The 19486-nt window shown below is 38.4% G+C and overlaps 2 protein-coding genes across 2 annotated transcripts in view; one reads left to right on the forward strand and one right to left on the reverse strand.

The window, feature by feature from the left end:
- Positions 1 to 511, reverse strand: part of NSUN2 (NOP2/Sun RNA methyltransferase 2) — a 33215-nt gene extending 32704 nt beyond the window's left edge. Inside the window, exons 1-2 of the mRNA XM_074208303.1 lie at positions 380 to 511; positions 64 to 221 (exon numbers count right to left, since the gene is read on the reverse strand). Coding sequence (XP_074064404.1) covers positions 64 to 221; positions 380 to 487 — 266 coding nt within the window. The 5' untranslated portion in view covers positions 488 to 511. The remainder of the gene's footprint in view (positions 1 to 63; positions 222 to 379) is intronic.
- A 517-nt stretch (positions 512 to 1028) lies between these two features.
- The window catches only part of SRD5A1 (steroid 5 alpha-reductase 1), a 28040-nt gene continuing 9582 nt past the window's right edge, over positions 1029 to 19486 (forward strand). The window contains exons 1-3 of the mRNA XM_074200225.1: positions 1029 to 1448; positions 9520 to 9686; positions 18033 to 18134. Coding sequence (XP_074056326.1) covers positions 1165 to 1448; positions 9520 to 9686; positions 18033 to 18134 — 553 coding nt within the window. The 5' untranslated portion in view covers positions 1029 to 1164. The remainder of the gene's footprint in view (positions 1449 to 9519; positions 9687 to 18032; positions 18135 to 19486) is intronic.

The following is a 19486-nucleotide window of genomic DNA, read 5'->3' on the forward strand; positions in this document are numbered from 1 at the left end:
CCGGCCCGGTCCGGCCCTCCCCTCCCGCCTCCCCGGGCCAGGGCGCGCCCGGCTGGGCCGTACCACTTGTAGCCGGTGATCCTCAGAGTGGCCGGCAGGGGCTCCCGGAGGGCCTGCATGAACTGCTCCCACTCGCCCTCCGGGACGATCTTCAGCTCCTGGTAGTAGTGTTCGAACAGCTTGTTCTCTTTGACGATCTCGGGGTAGCCGCCTTCCCAGCCCTGAGGAAAGACGAGCGGAGAGGAAGACGGCGGTGGCTCCGGGGGACCCGGATGCGCGGGAGCTCCGAGGGACCCGGATGCCGCGGCTTCCCTCCCCGCCGCCCGCTCCCGGGCCTCCCAGCCCCGGCCCCGCCGCCCCGTGCCCCCACGCTTCCTACCGACTTGTCCCGCCTCCCGTCCCCGTCCGCCGCGTCCTCTCTGGACTCCGGGCCTGGCTGCTGCTGCTGCTGCTGAGAGCGCCGCCGGTTCCGATACCGCCGCCCCATGCTGACCACGCGCCGCGCCACGAGCTTCAGAATGAGGCCGGAGCTTCCCACCTCGAGGGGGGCCTTCTCCTTAGGCCCCAGCCCAAGCAAGAGTTGCCTACGTAAGAGCCTATGCATAGAAGCGAAGAGGGGAGCCCCAGGATCCCCCCAAACTTAACTGCTCCGCCGGAGGAAATCCTCGACAAGGCGGTAATGCTTTGAGGGTGGGAGACCCTGAGGACGAAAACCCCCAAAGACTTTTTTTTTCTTAAAGGTTTTGCAGGCGCGGCGTGAGGCGCCCTAAGTGGAGGGCGCAGGCGCAGTGCCGTTGGGCTCGGGGGCGGGGCTGGAGAAGCCGGCTTGACAACTCCGGAGAACCGAGGGCGTTTTCTGGTTTGCTCAGACGCCGTCACACGTGGGTCGGAGGGGGAGGGCCGGAAGTGTAGGGGAGGCGATCCAGGAGAGCCTGTCTTCCAATCGGAACCCTCCCTCGGCACCTTCTAGGACCGCTCATCCAATCGGCGTCCTCGGCGCCACACCTCCTGATCCTCGGCCCCGCCCACCAGCCGCCTCCTTTAAAATCCTCTTTGCCCGGCTCTAGCCCAGGCGGGTTAGGACTTGCCGGGTGCCCCCTCGCCCGGGCCCTGGCAGCTGGAGCCGGAGGAAGCCCAGGGCTGCCAGGCGCGACCGCGGGGACCATGGCGCCGGCCGCAGAGCCAGGACGCCTGGAAGCCCTCGCCTGGCTTCTGATGTTCCTGGGGCTGGTGTCCGGGCTCCTGCAGTCGGCCGTGGGCTCGCCCTACGGCCGCCACGCCCTCGCCGCCTTCGGCCCGACCCTGCCCGGGAGGCTGTCGTGGTTCCTGCAGGAGCTGCCGTGCCTGCTGGTGCCGCTCTACGTGGTCACCTGCACCCCTGCCCAGCGCCTCGGCCACTGGCCCAATCGCCTGCTGCTGGCCACCTTCATCATCCACTACCTGCAGAGGTAACGGGGCTCGGGAGGGGCCCCCGGATCCCGGCCTGCGCAGGTGCTCCCCAGGAGGGAAGCGGGGGGGGGTACTGGGGGGCTCCTGTCCTGCCCTCCCCGGCGCAGCAGAGCCCCACAGAGAGCCCCGACTCCACCTTTTTTTTTTAGGTTTAGGTTTAGAGTAAGTTTTTATGGTCAAATTCTTTTATTGTTGTTTGTTCATTTTTCTAGATTATTTCTTGACTCTGAACTTGACATTAAAGTTGGATTCTATTCATGTGAAGATGAGGAGGCGCTGTCCCAAGTTTCATCCTTTTTCGTGCCGCTGTTTTCAGAACTATTTCTGGGGTTCCGCATATTTTTCCTTCTTCCAAGGTGTTATAAAAGGCGTGTTCACTGCTCTTCTGGTCTTGACCCAGGAAGAGCCCTGGTTGCCTGCAGCTGCATTCTTTAATGCTCCCCTTTGCCTTAGACTCTTCTTCTTGTTGTTGTTAGATTTTTGTAAGGCAAAGGGGTTAAGTGGCTTGCCAAGGCCACACAGCTAGGTAAGTGGTGTCAGGTCGGATTTGAACTCCGGTCCTCCTGACTCCAGGGCCGGGGCTCTATGCACTGTGCCACCTAGGCGCCCCTCCACCTTTTTTTTTTTGGTAAACTTTTGCCCCTTTTTTAAAAGCCTACTTTCTTGTTTGGTTAATTTAAGAAATGTGATGTTACGTCATTTAATCTCTGAAAACAAAGAACCAACCAGAAAACACCTGTAGCCAAGGAATTGTTCCAATACTAGTTAGTTTACTGGGTCAGGTACCTGCCCTATCCTGGAAGCCTTTATGCTTGGCATGGTAGACCCTACAATGATTATCTGCCCTCTGGTGGGATTGCCTCAGAGAACTGATGCAGATATGGCGCCTGCAGTTAGGGAAAATGGAAATTTCCAGGAAGAACTGGAAACTATTGAAAGAGACCAGGTGCTTGAACTTGGATAATGTCATCCTTTGGAGTGGAGAGAAGGGAAAGAATATGAAAGATAGATTTCTTCTAATAAACATTCTTATTTGGCCAAACATTTTCTTTTTGTGGTATGCAGGTTCTCTTGGTTAGGTGGTCCAATTAGTATTTGTACATCACTGGAATATTTATGTATATGAAAATACTATGTTTAGTTCTGGCAAAATTGGAGCAGTATCAGTCAGCTTTGTTTTGCTCCTATATTCAGAAGGCTCATAAAACAACATCAGATTTACTCAGGTGAAGAAATGTATTTTTTTTTGCAAGGCAATGGGGTTGTGACTTGCCCAAGGGCACACAGCTAAGGTAATTATTTCATGTCTGAGGTCAGATTTGAACTCAGCTACTGCTGATTCCAGGGCTGGTGCTCTATCCCCTGCGCCACCAAACCACCCCAAAGAAATGTATTTTTGTTAACGATCTAATGTCACTGCACATTTAAGGTATTCCTGAAAAGTATTGCGTATAAAGTAAATTAATATACAATCATAATTTCTTCCTGACATATATAGGGAGAGGCACATTGTATAGTGAAAAATGCTGTCTTTGGAGTCAAAAGACTTGGATTTGAATCCTGCCTCTGCAGGATTATAGCCATGTAACATTTCTCTAGGATTCAGTTTCCTCAACTATAAAATTAGAGTTGGCCAGATTGGTTGCCAGGTCTGGAGTCAGGAAGACCTAAATTCAAATCTGGACACAAACACTTATAAGTTATGTTGACCCTGGGCAAGTCACTTCACCCTATTTGTCTCAATTTTCTCATCTGTGAAATGAGATGGAGAAGGAAATGGCAAATCACTCCAGTATCTTTGCCAAGAAGACCTAGAAGAGTCTTAAAAAGACATGACTGAAACAACAAAATGAGAGTTGGTCTTAAATGGTTTCTAAAGTGCTTTCCAGCTCTTAATCTAGAGTTTAAATTTATTTTTAAATGTTTAATCACTTGACAATAACATCTTTTTCAATTAAAAACACTTAAGAATTTTGGTTAAAGAAGTACTGATAGCTTCCGAACTCATACACTGCATAACATCCCTTTCCATCCTTGTTCCCTGTCCTTTCTCCTTTGCCATTTCCTGTGTACCAGCTATTAGAGACAAGTAATTTCTTATTCAGGGCAAGAGGATGCCCTACTTCATTATTATTATTATTATTATTATTATTATTATTGTTGTTGTTGTTGTTGTTGTTGTTGTTGTTGTTGTTAAGTTCAACTACTAAGAAAGAAGTGAAGAAATAAAAAGAAAAATAAGACAGAATCATTGTCTTTATAGTCTTAAAATCTAATATGGAAGATAAACCATATACAGTCAATCACATTGTGGAATACAGAAGCATGTTGAGAGGGGTATAATGTGATATGATTGTTCAGAGGAAAACAGGAATTACAAAACATGCATGTAATTTTAGAACTGATTGGAATCCCAAAGGTCATCTAGTCCCAAACCATTGCTTTTATAGTTTACTGATACAAGAGAAGTTTTGATTTATTGACTGGAACCCAATTTTCCTGATCTCTTAATACTTAATATAAAACCTGTGTGTGAAAATAGGAATGCTATTGCTTTGTAAAGAACTTTTCCCCAAAATGCAGAGAAACCCTTATAGTCATTCACACCTTGGGAATGGTTGTCACTGACTCAGGATTGGTGGAATAATCCAAATCTAGTTTGAGCTCTTCAATCTGAGCAAGGAAAAGGAATAACCAATGAGACATGCAGAAATCTATCCAAATATGAATGTGTCATTGCTTACTTTAAATTGCCTTTGTAAAATTTTTCTTAAGTTGTTGCTCAGCAATGTACAGTTTGCAAAACCAAAACAGATATCCTCTGATTTTTGGAGACTTTTATTTAGTGAATCGAAGTAAATAGAAAATAGGAGAAAATAGAAGTAAACAAATACATTCAGTAGGAAATAGAACTTGTGGAAAAAACCATCCAGTGTTACATAAAACCAGCTACTGTATCAGATATGCTGATAGTAAGGCAGATATAGGTAAACTTTCCAGTGATGAAGGTTGAAAGGTTTTAAAAAAGTAACAACAAAACCCACAGGATAAGTTTTTTCCTCCCAAATAGAACCCAGCTTTTAATTTTTAATAAAGAGAAATTTATTAACAAAAAATAAAGAAGAATCATAAACTCTTGGAGTTGGAAAGATATAGTGATCTTTAATCCATCGCTGACAAGATCATTCAGTCATTGATTAATAATGGAGAGGTAAAAGCAGAGACTGAGGAATTGACACCATCAAAGGAAATCCTACTATGTATTTTATAGCTGCCTTTTTTTTTTAACATTTTATGGCACTGTAAGTACAGAATTCTTTGTTGTCTTTATTGTTTTCAAAATATTTCAAAAAGCACAAAATGTCTTTTTCTTGTGAATTATTTTTAACTATTATACTTGTAATCCTCTATGGGTTTTTGAAGGTTTCTGAAGCTACATTGCCAAAGAATTATATTTCCATAATTGAACACCACCAGTCCCATTTTCTCCCCCCCTCCCCTGTACCAGTATTTTTCTGCAAGCATATAATTCACTGGTATAGTCAATCAATTATAACATAAGGCTACCAGGCTACAATGTCTATTTTCCAAATTAAAAATATTAAAAGAGTATCACTTCTAGGTATCAGTTTTGTAGGAAAAAATTCCAAATGAATGGACATATGCATAACTCTCAATTCCACTTATCTTCATGATGCATACCCTACTTGTACTTATTATACACCCCCCCCCCCAAATATTGTGATGAATAAACAGTATATTTTGAAAAGGGCAGGGTTTTGTAAATCATTGTCATTTTTAACAGTGAGACTTTTCAACTATTTTAGCTCCTGCCATACGCTGTCATCATAGAGGTATCTGTTATTACTCACACACAAAAAAAGGATCTTCAAATGCCATTTAGTATAACTTATTACTAAGCAAGAATTCCCTCTTTCTACCTGACAAATAATCATTCAGTCTCTGCCTGAAGATAGATGAGAACATTTATTTGGTACTTAAGTTGTGCCAGACACTGTGCTAAGCACAGTGAATACAAAAAATGTACTTGCCCTCAAAGAAATTTTTTTTTTAGGTTTTTGCAAGGCAATGGGATTAAGTGGCTTGCCCAAGGCCCACAAGGCTAGGTAATTATTAAGTGTCTGAGGCCGGATTTGAACTCAGGTACTCCTGACTCCAGGGCCAGTGCTCTATCCACTGCGCCACCTAACTGCCCCTAGAGATTACATTTTTAATGGCTAAAGACTAAATGATTACATAAAATTGAAAAGATTTTGTGAGACTGAAACCAGAAAAGCTAAAGTTAGAAAAGATTCAATATAGGAAATATTTACAGTAAATATTGATGAAAATAGTCTGCTAGCCAATACAGAGAGAAGTCATGCAAATATTTAATAATAGAAGCTTCATATCCAAAGAGATAAGTATACTTCCTTTCTTTATAGACGTTGAAGATTAGTGTATGGAAATATTATATGAAAGGTCACAATTGGGTTTTACTGAATTGCTTTTCCCTCATCTTTTAAAAATTGCAATAAAAAATTACTCCCTGAGAAGGGTGAAATATATCTATATATTTTTAAATTTAGGCTCAATTATTTTTTTTTATTAGAGATATTATTTGAGTTTTACAATTTCCCCCCTCTTACTTCCCTCCCCCCACGGAAAGCAATCTGTCAATCTTTACTTTGTTTCTATGGTATACATTGATCCAAATTGAGTGTGATGAGAGAGAAATCATATCCTTAAGGAAGAGACAAAAAGTCTAAGAGACAACAAGATCAGACAATAAGATATGTTTTGTTTTTTTTTTTTCTAAATTAAAGGGACTAGTCCTTGAACTTTGTTCAAACTCCACAGCTCTTTATCTGGATACAGATGGTACTCTCCTTTGCAGACAGCCCAAAATTGTTCCCGATTGTTGCACTGATGGAATGAGTGAGTCCTTCAAGGTTGAACAAGGGGTGAAATATATTGAGAGGTTTAAGTGACTAAGAAAAAAAAAAGATATGAATTAATTTTTTTAAAAAATAGATCCTAGGGGGCGGCTAGGTGGCGCAGTGGATAGAGTACTGGCCCTGGAGTCAGGAGTACCTGAGTTCAAATCCGGCCTCAGACACTTAATAATTACCTAGCGTGTGGCCTTGGGCAAGCACTTAACCCCATTTGCCTTGCAAAAATCTAAAAAAAAAAATGGATCCTAAAGAAAGTATGCAAAGCTTCTAATTTTTCTACATATGTATTGTCCTGGCAGCATCATTTATGAATGCTCTTGATTTAACTAGGTATTATAAACATCTTAATTTTTTCTCCCCTACTTTTCAGTTTTGGGAGGGAGGGCAGTATCATATGCCAGAATGATGCAGGGCTGATTGATTATTGGTATGTTCATATATTCATGGAATTGTCTAGCATTTGTAAAGCAGGCCTGAGATGTTTGTGTTTTTTTGTTGTTGTTTTCTTAATTCTCAAAGAGAAATAGGAAGAGGTAGGAGGGAAGACCTCTTCTCAAGTCTTCAAGCTCATTTTACACAAAAAAATTGCTTCTCCGTAGTTTACAGTGGTTTTAGGGGAAAAAAAGGAAAAATACCACCACCTCCTATCCTTAGTGTTAAGGTTTTTGAAACGCTTGATTTGGAATACATTTCAGCTTGCAATTTCACACCTATTCAAAGTAATTGAGCAAACTTGCACAGTACTTTACAATTTTTACTCATCTGAGATTTTCACACCCACCCTAGGAAGTAGATTATTCTTGGTTTGTAGATGAAAAATCTGGAGCAGATGGTTAAGTAATTGCCCAGAGTCATGCAGCTAGGAAAGGTATGATGAGGGATTTGAACTTAGGTCTCCCAGACTTTAGTCCTGGGCTTTATTCACTATACCACCTGACTCTTGTCCCTGAAGTCCTCATCTCAAAGCAATTAAACAAGAATGATAGTAAGAATAATAACAACAAAAATAATAAACTGTCCGTGAGTTGCCCCTCTGCCCTCAGGACATAGGGACATAGATCTTAGAGTCCTGAACACACATTTATTTATTTATTTATTTTATTAAAGATTTTATTTGAGTTTTACAATTTTTTCCCCCAATCTTACTCCCCCCCCCCACAGAAAGCAATCTGTCTTTACTTTGTTTCCATATTGTACCTTGATCCAAATTGAGTGTGATGAGAGAGAAATCATATCCTTAAGGAGGAAACAAAAAGTCTTAGAGATAACAAGATCAGACAATAATATATCTGGTTTTTTTTTCTAAATTAAAGGTAATAGTCCTTGAACTTTGTTCAAACTCCATAGCTCTTTATCTGGATACAGATGGTATTCTCCATCACAGATAGCCCAGAATTGTCCCTAATTGTTGCACTTTGATGGAATGAGCAAGTCCATCAAGGTTGATAATCACCTGCATGTTAGGGTGTACGGTGTTTTTCTGGTTCTGCTCATCTCACTCAGCATCAGTTCATGCAAATCCCTCCAGGCTTCCCTGAATTCCCATCCCTCCTGGTTTCTAATAGAACAATCGTGTTCCATGATACATATATACCACAATTTGCTAAGCCATTCCCCAATTGAAGGACATTTACTTGAGTTCCAATTCTTTGCCACCACAAAACAGTGCTGCTATGAATATTTTTGTACAAGTGATGTTTTTACCCTTTTTTCATCATCTCTTCAGGGTATAGACCCAGTAGTGGCATTGCTGGGTCAAAGGGTATGCTCATTTTTGTTGCCTTTTGGGTGTAGCGCCAAATTTCTCTCTAGAAAGGTTGGATGAGTTCACAGCTCCATCTATAGAACACATCTTTTTAAACTTGCTGAATTGCATGCAAGAAGATACTTTTGTTTCCTTATGCTGAATACCCCTCACTTAATTCCTGGGAATCAATGGGGGACCTCCTGGTTGCTCAGATGATATAAGGTACGCCAAGAAAAGTGAGCAGCATTCTCCTTTCTTTGCATTATCCTTTTCCCATTTTAGCCATGAGATTATTCCGTATCAAACCTGACAACTGTGATAATTGTCTATCTGTGATAGACTGATTGAAGTCAGTTCTTGTGGTTTAGACTTGGGACTAGATGAAACATTCTTACAAAAGAAGCCTACTTATTTGACTCAGTAGTGACAGTCCTCTTGCCAGGATTTGTGCTGGATTTTTTTTTTATGTTTTAGGGAAAGTGAGATCAATTGTTCTTCTATTATTCCCTGGACTAGTTTAGTTTCCATGATGGTTTCATTGCCTTATTAGGGATATGCTAGCTTATCCTACTTGAAATAGATGTCATTCTTACCCCAAGTGTTTATTTTAAAAGAGAGGGTTGCAATGTAAATTTTTATGCTGCTGAAATCTTTAATAAGCAACAGTAATTAATAATTTACCCTATAGCTTCAACCTTCAACCATATGTTAAGACCCTATGATTTGGGGCAGCTAGGTGGTATGGTGGATAGAGAACCAGCCCTGGAGTCAGGAAGACCTGAGTTCAAATCTGGCCTCAGACACTTAATAATTACCTATGAGTGTGACCTTGGGCAAGTCATTTAATCCTGCCCCCTTTGCCTTGCAAAAAAAAAAATACTATGACTTAATTAGATTATTATTGTTATAGGAAACAGGGATAGGGATTTGAATTTTAAGAAATTTTATTTAGAATTTCATGAATTAACTTGTTTGTTATTTGAGATTTGAAGGTAGGATTAAATTATATTTACATTAAGAGTATACCAATAAAGCGCATTGGCTGTCCCTTGCTTTTTCCATATAGTCAACCTGTCTTTTTTATTAATAGATGGACTAGTCACATGTATAGAATGAGGGATAACAAATGGAAAGCCTGCATGCTCTTATGTCATCCTCATAGTGTTAAAAGGGGAGAAAGGCATCTAGAACATTAAGTATACCAACCACTCCATCCCCTATTCCCCATTCCTAGCAAAATATTGGGAGAAGGATAAAAGGCACACAAGTTGGCTAGGCATAGTTTATAATTTTCTTCATTTGTAGGGAGTACTCATTCTGTTGAGATAACATTTGAATATTAAAATGTATTTCTCCTGTTTTCCTCAGGTCATTAATTTTTCCCTTTCTGATTCGTGGAGGAAAACCAGTACCAATACTCATAACCTTATTAGCAGTCATGATCTGTATCCTTAATGGATACTTACAAAGCCAGTACTTGAGTAACTATGCAGTATATTCTGATAACTGGATCAAAGATCCCCGTTTTATCACAGGTGAGTCAATAACCAACTATATATTAAAATGTTGTTCCTATAATTGAGAGCCAACATTGTATAATATAAAAAAAACACCAATTTGGGAGTCAGAAGTAGATTGTTTATTGACTTAATTAACTTTTCTGAGTTTCATTATAATGTCTTCATCAGTAAAATGGGGATAATTCTTCCACTATCTACTTTGGGAATAGTATAAAAATAAGTTTTTTTCTCTTTCATTTAAATAATAAACTACTATAGCATATGAAGGCTAGGTACCCATCGTTTTCATATAAAAATGAAATTTAAATTAAATTTAAATTAGTGGCATGAATTTCACATTTACTTTAGATAACTTTAACTTCCTAATAATAATAATGAGTAGTATAGAAAACTTAGGCTGCCAGGGCAGAGTAGAATTTCTCCCCATAGAGGTCTTTAGGCAAAAACTGGATACCTGTTATAGAGAAAAATCTTACTCAGTTAAACTAGATGGTGTTTGAGGTCCCTTCTAACTGACATTCTATAATCTGTAAACTTTGAAATGTTATATAAATATGAATTACTTTTTAAATTGTCTAGCACATAAGTATCTAATGTTTCAATAGTGGATCACATGATTGTGATATGATGATTATCCTTTGTTCTCAAAGAAAATCATAACATCAGGGAGGTGATACTATGACAAGCAAGTGAATTGGATTTGAGTGAGAGGGTGCTGTGCTAAGTCACCAGCCTCTTTTTCTCCTCTGGAACCATGTGGGTCCAGTGGCCAGATATGAATCAGGAGATGGCCTGGAGGAAAGACAATGAGGGTTAAATGACTTGTCCATGGTCACACAGCTAATAAATGTCAAGTGTCTGAGGCCAGTGTTTGAACTCAGATCCTCCTGACACCACGACTGGTGTCCTATCCACTGCGCCACCTAGCTGCTAGGGAAACAATAGTAAAGGATTGCCCAGTATGATGTGCCATCATCAAAGAGGGTGCTGTGCTCCATGAGCAAGGCAAAATTAAAGAAGCTCATTTAGATTGTGTGACTTGCCCAAGATTATGCAGATAGTAATCATCAGAAGTATGTTTTGAACCTAGGTGCTCTGACAACATTGCTGTGTCATTGGTCCATGCCAGTTAATTCATCCAAGACTGCTAATGTGACTTGTGGCAGTACTCTACATGATTGGTATTAGATTAGTGCTTATATCCAACCACCTTACAAGGTGATAACTGAATTTTTCCTTTTTTTTAAATTTATAATCTCAGGCACTGGTTCATGTACCATATTTGCTATTTGCAGTCTGAGAAATTATAGGTCTTTGAAGAATTAGAAGATACTTAATGAAATAAATCTAGTCCTAATTGAACAACTATTGTTTTCTCCTTTGCCCCCCCACAACTTCTTTCAGGTCTTTTTTCCCCATACTTGATTTGTTCTTGGAAAAAGGTTTCTAAACTACAGAATTGACTGATGATGGGATTTTCAGGCCAGCTGTGAGAATGTTAGGGATCAATTTGGTGTATTTCAGTCTTTAAACAGTGCCCCTCAAAGCTAATTATGAGGGGTGGCTAGGTGGCGTAGTGGATAGAGCACCAGCCCTGGAGTCAGTTATACCTGAGTTCAAATCTGGCCTCAGACACTTAAATGATTACCTAGCCGTGTGGCCTTGGGCAAGCCACCTAACCCCATTGCCTTACAAAAAAAAAAACCTAAAAAAAAAGCTAATTATGGTGCCATCCCTTCTATCATATTATGTAAATGACTCTTTGTACCAAGATGCTGATAATCTGAAAAATACTGTCACCAGTAGTATTTGATCTCTACAACATAGGAAATAAAAGAGGTTGAAATTGGATCAAAGAATGGAATATTTCCAATTGGATATGGAATTCCATGTTTTTTTTTAATGGTACAGACAAGGGAAAGGAAAGGAAAAACTGAAACCTTTGATGCACCATTCCTCAAGGACAAGGACAAACTTGAGTAGAAGAAAGTTCCAAAGCCATAGTTTCTAATCTCTTCTTAGATCATCTGAGAAACCCATCATTTTGAACTCAACTACTAGTACTCTAAGGTGGAAGCCTAACTTTTTTTAACCTTACAATGGAGTCATTAAGCAAAAATGTTTGAGAACAACTATCCTTGAGAATCTAGACAATAGCAGTATCTCTTATTTTTTGCCAGAAAGATTCTGGAATTAGAACTTTCACATAAGAAATAAAATGTGTTACGAGCTCCTAATAGAACAAATATTAGAATTAGAATGAGAAAACTGGTTTTTATTCCAAGCTTGTTCCCCTACTAAGGACCCTTGGATAATTTACTTCTACTCTTCATTTGTTTTCATCTCTTATAAAATTAGTTATCAGACTGATTTTTATCTCAGATTCTTTTCATGGTCCTAAAGTCTGTGAGAGAAATTATTTAATATATGTCTACTTGATAAACTTATTATCTTGAAGACCTTTAACCTGAGCGTACATGGAATAGGCCAACTCAATAGTTTCTTATTTATTAGCTGCTTTATTAGCTGTCTTTATCCAAGTTCCTGGATAGTATTAGTTTAGATAGCTAAGTGTATAACATGTTATAGTAGACTAATTAGAAATGCTTGTAAATTAACGATTTAGACGGATTAGAGTTTGTGTTCAACAAAAACAAAAAGTACATAAAAATTGAATAGCTGTTTTCTTCCTTCAAAAACATGTATTTGCATTTAATGCCACATATCTATGTATGCTTCTTTGATTCCAAATCATTGTCACATTGATATACTTATTCAGGATGAAGTTAGGATTGATATTTTCTATCCTTTTTTTATGGTTGCATCTATTTATTTGCAGTTACAGCACCTGGAAGATATTGAGAGGAAATAAGAAAGAAAGATACTATCATACAAAAATTAATAAACATTAAGGATTTACTATTTGTAAAGCCCTGTACTAGATGCTTGGGATACAAAGAAGGCAGAAAACAATCCCTGCTCTCGAGGAATTCACAGTCTAATGGGAAGACAACACACAAACAGCCATGTACAAATAAGCTATATATGTAATTAATAATTGAAGATCAAAAGAGGAAAAACTCCAAAATAAAGGCGAGTAGGGGAAGGTTTATTATAGCAGGTCAGATTTAAGCTGGGACTTGTAAGATACCCAGGAAGGTGAGCATGGAGGACAGAGTGAAAATGCCTAGAACTGTGAGAATAGAGTTTCTTGTTAAGGAACAGTAAAGAGTCCAGGAGGAAGGGATCAAAGTGTAATAAGGTGTAAGAAGATTATAAAGGGAAGGGGGGGGGGGGGTCCAGTTATGAAGGACTTTAAATATCTAAAAGAGGGATGGTTTATATTTTATCCTGGTGGTGATTGGGAGTCACTCAAGTGGCCGAATGAATGAATTATAAGGTTCTTTTCTGCTCTTAAGATTCTGTGATAATAATTATCACGTAAAAATATCTAGAGGAAAATAGTTATATCACTAAGAGGAATTCTAATTAGAAACATTAAAATAGAGAAATGAAAGTATTGCACATTGGTGAGATGACGATGATGATATTTAATCATTCAAGAGTAGGACCATGTCATCCAGGAGGTGATTCCACAACAAGAAAATGATTGAATTTGAGTGAGGGGATGTTATGCTAAGTTGCCAGCCTCACTTTCTCCTCCAGAGCTATCTGGGTCCAGTAGCCATATGAATCAGAACTCCTGGAGGTGTGCTTAATTATATTAAAATTAAATATTTAATGTAACAAATACATTAAAATGTTAGGGGAAATTATATATGGCAAGTAAGGCATGGAATATCATTCTGAAGAACCAAAAGTGAACCTGGTATGGTGGTGTATGCTACTAGTTTTGCTGAGGCCAATTAATTGTTTTGATCTAGAAAGTTCAAAGTTGAAGCAGTTCTAAAGCAGGTTAGGTGTCTACACTAAGCCTGACACTACTGTGATGAATTTTAGGTAGTAGAGATCCACCAGTCTGGCTAAGAAGGGTGGACCATCCTATTTGGGATAACAAAGCAGGTTAAGGCTTCTGTGTCAAATTCGATTGGGATCAGGTCTGTGAATGGCCAGCTGCACTTCCAGCCCCGACAAGATCAGAGACTCAACCTCGATGAGGGGAAAAAAGGAATAAGAATGAGTATAACACACAATGAAAAGGTGAATGTTGGGTGTGAATAGGCTACATCAAAAAAGATCAGAACTAAAGGTTGTCATCAAAGAAATACGTGCTAGAAAGAATATGGACTTTTGTCAATATGGGGCATGACAAGTTCAGAGTTCTTCACTGATGTACCCAGGACAGTGGTGAAAAGCAAAGGCTTCCAGAGTATTGGGTAGATTTGTTTTGGTGAAATTTGAATACAGATAAGAGTCTAGTAGGATTGGCATACATGTATGATGTCTGCTCTGTATTGTTGAAATGATATTCTGTATCAATGAGACAACAGATTGGGATTGATAAATAAAAATATGACATGTAAAATAACTAATGGATTTTTAAAAATTTGCAACTGGAACTCCTAGTCACTTATAGATCAATGGCTAAGGGATACAAGCAGTTTATGAAAGAGGAAAACACATAGTTAATAACTACTTGAAAAATGCTCATTTTCACTAATAATCCAAGAAACTGAATTTAGAAAATTCTAAAGCATCCCTCCACATACACTAAATTGGTAAAAATAATAAAAAGTCATGATACACATTGTCATTGAAGTTGTGGGAACACAAAAACATTTATTGCTAGTGTAATTGTCTTCTAATAGAAACTTTTTTGGAAACAATTTGGCAGATCTGGTAAAAATTACAAAAATCATCATGCTCTTTGACTTGTTGGGAATAAAAAAAGTTTATTAAAAGAAAAAATCCATCTGTTCAAAGATGTCTATAGCAACATATTTGTAATTGGGGGGAACACAACTCAGCAACTTAAATGTCTAGTAATAGGGGAATGGTTAAATAAATTGTGATACTTTAAGGTAGAGGAATGATGTGACACAGTTAAGCACTTATTCTAAGTTATGGCTTTACAAGAAATCAAAACAGCTCCTATTCTCAAACTGTTCATATTCTAATTGGGAAAGATAATACTTACAAGCAGTGGTGACATCATAGTTACTAGGCTATTTCCTTTACCAATATATCAGTCATTGGTTCATAATATATTCCAGAGAGCTTTCTGGTTCACTCACTGTTTAAGTGACTTGCAAACTCCATAGCTAGTAGGAGTCAAAGACAGGAATCAGAATTCATGTTCTGTTTTCAAGATGGCATATACCAGGCTACTCCTCTGTAACACTACCTATATTATCTATAGTAAGAATTAGATTTATATCATAACTTTTGCAATAATGAAAAATTAATCTTTGGGAGAAAAGTCTAATAAATATCTGGGTTTGACTAATACATTTTTGTTTATCTTCAGCTAGTAAGAGTAGAGGAAATGAACAGGTTGTGAGTCTAGTAAATATTTGATGACAGTCAAACTAGAAATAACATCCCACATGCATGAAAAATATGATGGTTGACAACTATGACATATAAGAAATTGAAGGTTCTTCTCAGGTCAAACATATCTACATTTAGCTTGGAGAATCCTTAAGGAAGGATATGATAGTTACCTTCATGTATTTTAAGGACTATCATATGGAAAGAATGAGTGAACTTGTTTTGGTGAACTCAGGGACAAAACTAGGAGTAATGAATAGACGTCACAGAGCTGCAAATTTCAGGTTGGTGAGATTAAAAAAAAATTAAATATCTCCATCACAGTAATCTTCAATCTTTCTATATCTACAGATTTATGAACTATAACCATTCCTTAGACCTTCTCTATCCTTAAAAATCTAATTTGATTCTACTATCTTCTCAAGCTATCATTTTTTATCATTCTTTCTTCTCTAGGCCTAATTCCTAGAAAGCATGATCTACTCATGTTTCCCACTTTTTTTCAGCTCATTTTAATTTGCCTACCAAACTCATCCCTTAACTAAAATTGCTAACTCCAAACTTAGCAGTGCTTTCTTAATCATAAAATCCTGATGCCTTTTCTCAGAACTCATCCTTTTTGACATCTATAGTTTTTGACACTGTTGACCACTGCCTCCTCTTTCTTGATGTTCTTTCCTTTGTCTTTTTGTGACTTTTTCCCCAAGTGCATCTTTCCTTTTCTGTTTGTTCTTAGTTTCCTTTTCAAGGTCATCATCCATATCACTTCCCCAACTATGGGAGCGATATTCTTGCCCCTGGCCCCTTTTATCATTTGATTCTCCTGGCTTTAATAATTTCTTTGCAGATGACTCTTACTCTCTTGAACTGTCTATTTTGACATTTCTGAGCAGATGTCTTACAGGCAGCTCAAATATGACATTTCCAAAACAACTCCAATTCTTCCCATATAACCTACCCCTTTACTAGAAGTAGGAAGGAAACTTTCCTATTCCTTTCAAGGGTCTAACTGTACAGTCATCCAAGTTTGTGTCAGAGTTATCCTTAATTTTTTATACTCCATCATATCACATATAAAGTTGATTTCAAAATTTGTGACTTTACAGTATCATTGTTATCTCTTTGTATTCACTATGGCCTTCATATTAAAGTACCTAGTTACAGGGGAATTGTTAGTACTGTATTAAGTAGTAAAAAATACTCATTCCTCCACTTCCTTGGCAAAGGCAGAGTGGAGTTCTCATTCTTAGTATCTTGATTTCCTCCACTTTCCAGTGTAGAGATATATGGAACTTTCAGAATGATTTCTCTCAAGAAAGGGACTTGCCATGTCACTTGCTTGCTCCTTTTTCTCCACTAGCTCCTCATTACCCCTAGGATCAAGTACAAATTTGACCATTTAAAATCCTCCTCAGTATGGCTCTAGGCTATTATTCCAACCTTATATGTTATTCCCCTTTATGTACTCTATAGTTCAGTGACCTTCTTGCTGTTCCTCATGCAACACTTCATCTCCCTGAGACTTTAAATAGGTTCTTCTTACATTGTAATTTACTATGTCCTTTCCTTTGCTTCTTAGAATCTCTCCTTCAAAACTCAGGCTTCTACAAAGGCTATTTAGTGCCTTTCACCTTTCATGAGGCACTCCCAAGAAGCAGCTAGCTATACAATAGAGCGCTGAACTTACCTCAGACGCTTGCCTTCTTTGTGACGCTGGTCAAGTCACTTAATTTCTTTCTGCTGCAGTTTTCCTCAACAGTAAAACGTGGATCATAAAAAGCACCCACCTCTTAGAGTTCTTGTGAGGATCAAATAAGACATTATTTATAAAGTTTTAGCCAGGACCTGGTGTATAGTAGGTGCTTAAATGCTTATTTCTTGATTGCTAAGAAGGCCAAAAAGGAAGGAGATGCTTGGACTGCAAGGCCTTTGAGGTCCCTTCCAATTCTAAGATTCTAGAATTTGTGAATCATTGGAGCTACACTCCAATATCCCTTTCCAGTCATCCATATATCTTTGACAATGGTTTTTAACTACATTTGGTGGTTCAGAGCATTTCCCTTCCATAAGCATTTTTACTAGATGGCCATTTTCTAGCCTTTCAGCTCATTTATACAACTCTTTTCAATCTCCAATGACAACCCCATCCAGCTGGCAACTCAGTTACTAAATTGCTGTAACAGGTTCCCTGTGAGTCTTCAATCTTCTGGCAGAGGGTATGACTTGCCACAACTTGTCTACCTTGACTGTGGGGTAAGCAGAAAAGGAAGGATGGGAACTCTATGCTTTGTTTATGAGGTGAAAGAACAGGTGATCTTAACTTTCTAACACAGTACTAAAATTTCCCCTGCAAAGATATGGAGGGTGGGTGATTGCAGTGTTAATAGTCTCTGAATGACTGAAGTAATTTTTTTTTAATGTCCAGAGGGGTGGTAAAATAGGAAGCAGTTCTCTTTAATAGTAGCAGTTAAATTGCTTTAAAAAGATTTTATGGGGGGTGGCTAGGTGGCGTAGTGGATAAAGCACCAGCCTTGGAGTCAGGAGTACCTGGGTTCAAATGTGGTCTCAGACACTTAATTACCTAGCTGTGTGGTCTTGGGCAAGCCACTTAACCCTGTTTGCATTGCAAAAACCTTAAAAAAAACTGTCTCTTTTGGGGTGGCTAGGTGGTGCAGTGGATAGAGCACCAGCCCTGGAGTCAGGAGTACCTGAGTTCAAATCCGGCCTCAGACACATAATAATTACCTAGCTGTGTGGCCTTGGGCGAGCCACTTAATCCCCACTGCCTTGCAAAAACTAAAAAAAAAAAAAAAAAAAAAAAAAAAAAAAGATTTTATGTTAGATTAGTTAGTAGATGAATTGTTATAACTATTGAAGCAATCTTTACTTTTATTTCTTTTCCCTTATTAGGTTGTGCCATGTGGCTAATAGGGATGTTAATAAATATCTATTCTGATAATATCCTAAGAAACTTGAGAAAACCAGGAGAAACTGGGTACAAAATACCAAGGGGTAAGTAAAAATCCTGCTTGAATAAACTGTTAATGAATTTCTTTTAGCATTCCAACAAAATCATGTAAAACCCTAAAAAACATTCAGTTTAAATATATTAATTATTTAATGAACTTTAAGGGTTCTGATTAATACACCATTGAACTATTTAGGTAATGCTCTGTGTTTTATATGGGCTAATTAGTTTTGTTTTGGGTTTGTTTTTTTTAAGGTTTTTATATGACTATTTCTTTATATGTGTTTGTGTATGTGTGTGAATGTGGTTTTTCCACTTTGCTCTCAAGAAAAGAGGAATGATACTCTATACTACCTACTTGGACTAAGAGAACTTAAAGATCAAATAGTTGTGAGAAAAATACTTTGTAAAGCTCCATAGATAGGTGATGTTATCATCATTATTCATTGTGTACTTGTGTTAGACCAGTTCAGTGTTTACCTCCCACTAAGTGAAAAGGCAAGGGTAAAAGCTTTGTCTTTTGCTTTGCTAATGAGTTGAAATGAAGTAATAAATAAGAATGGCATTCTTATTTGCTCCTTATTTATCTCAAAGGTAATTCACAAAGCATTTCACAATTTCTTTAGACAGTATTGGAGCCCAAGGAAATGAAAAACTTTTTCAATGACACTTGTCCTTGGTTACATTTCATCCCAAATCAGAACTCTGTCATACTGGAAAAACTGATCCTTTTTAAGTGCATAATTCATTTTCTTCTCCCCTAAACCTGTAGCCATACACTAAAAACTTCCTATATCTGTCAAAGGTACCAGCATCATTCTAATCAACAAGTTCTGAAACTTGAGTCATCTTCAACTCTTCTTTCTCTCTTTTCCCTTAGATATAATCATACATTATAACTCTGCAACTTAGCTTATAGCCATTACCTTCTTTCCACTTTCTTCGCTTCTACCTCAACTCTCATTACTTCTAGCATAGATTATTCCAACAATCTATTAGTTAAATCCTTGGCTTCTGGTCTCTCCCTTCTTCAATCTGTCCTCTACATCACTTCCTCAAAAATCTTCTTCAGTGAAGTTAGCAGAACATGGAAAATGGTGTATGTGATAAACTAACATGATGCCATTGTACAAAAATCAAAAAAATAAACTGGACATTATAATTGGAAGAGACTAAGAAAGTTAGATCTCCCTCTTTTTTACAGAGTTCCACAGCTTTGGAATATTGTATTTATAGTCAAACATGATGGTAGCATTATTTATTATGCCAAAAATATCTTTTCTCAAATTTTTATTCAAGTGATGGCTAGCTAAGAAGTAGAGAGAGAAGGAATACATTTGAAAATGTGAAAAATGTCAAAACAAATTATATCAATAAAAATAAAATAGACATTCTC

The sequence above is a fragment of the Macrotis lagotis genome, chromosome X (assembly GCF_037893015.1).
Source record: "Macrotis lagotis isolate mMagLag1 chromosome X, bilby.v1.9.chrom.fasta, whole genome shotgun sequence".
NCBI classification, from domain to species: domain Eukaryota; kingdom Metazoa; phylum Chordata; class Mammalia; order Peramelemorphia; family Peramelidae; genus Macrotis; species Macrotis lagotis.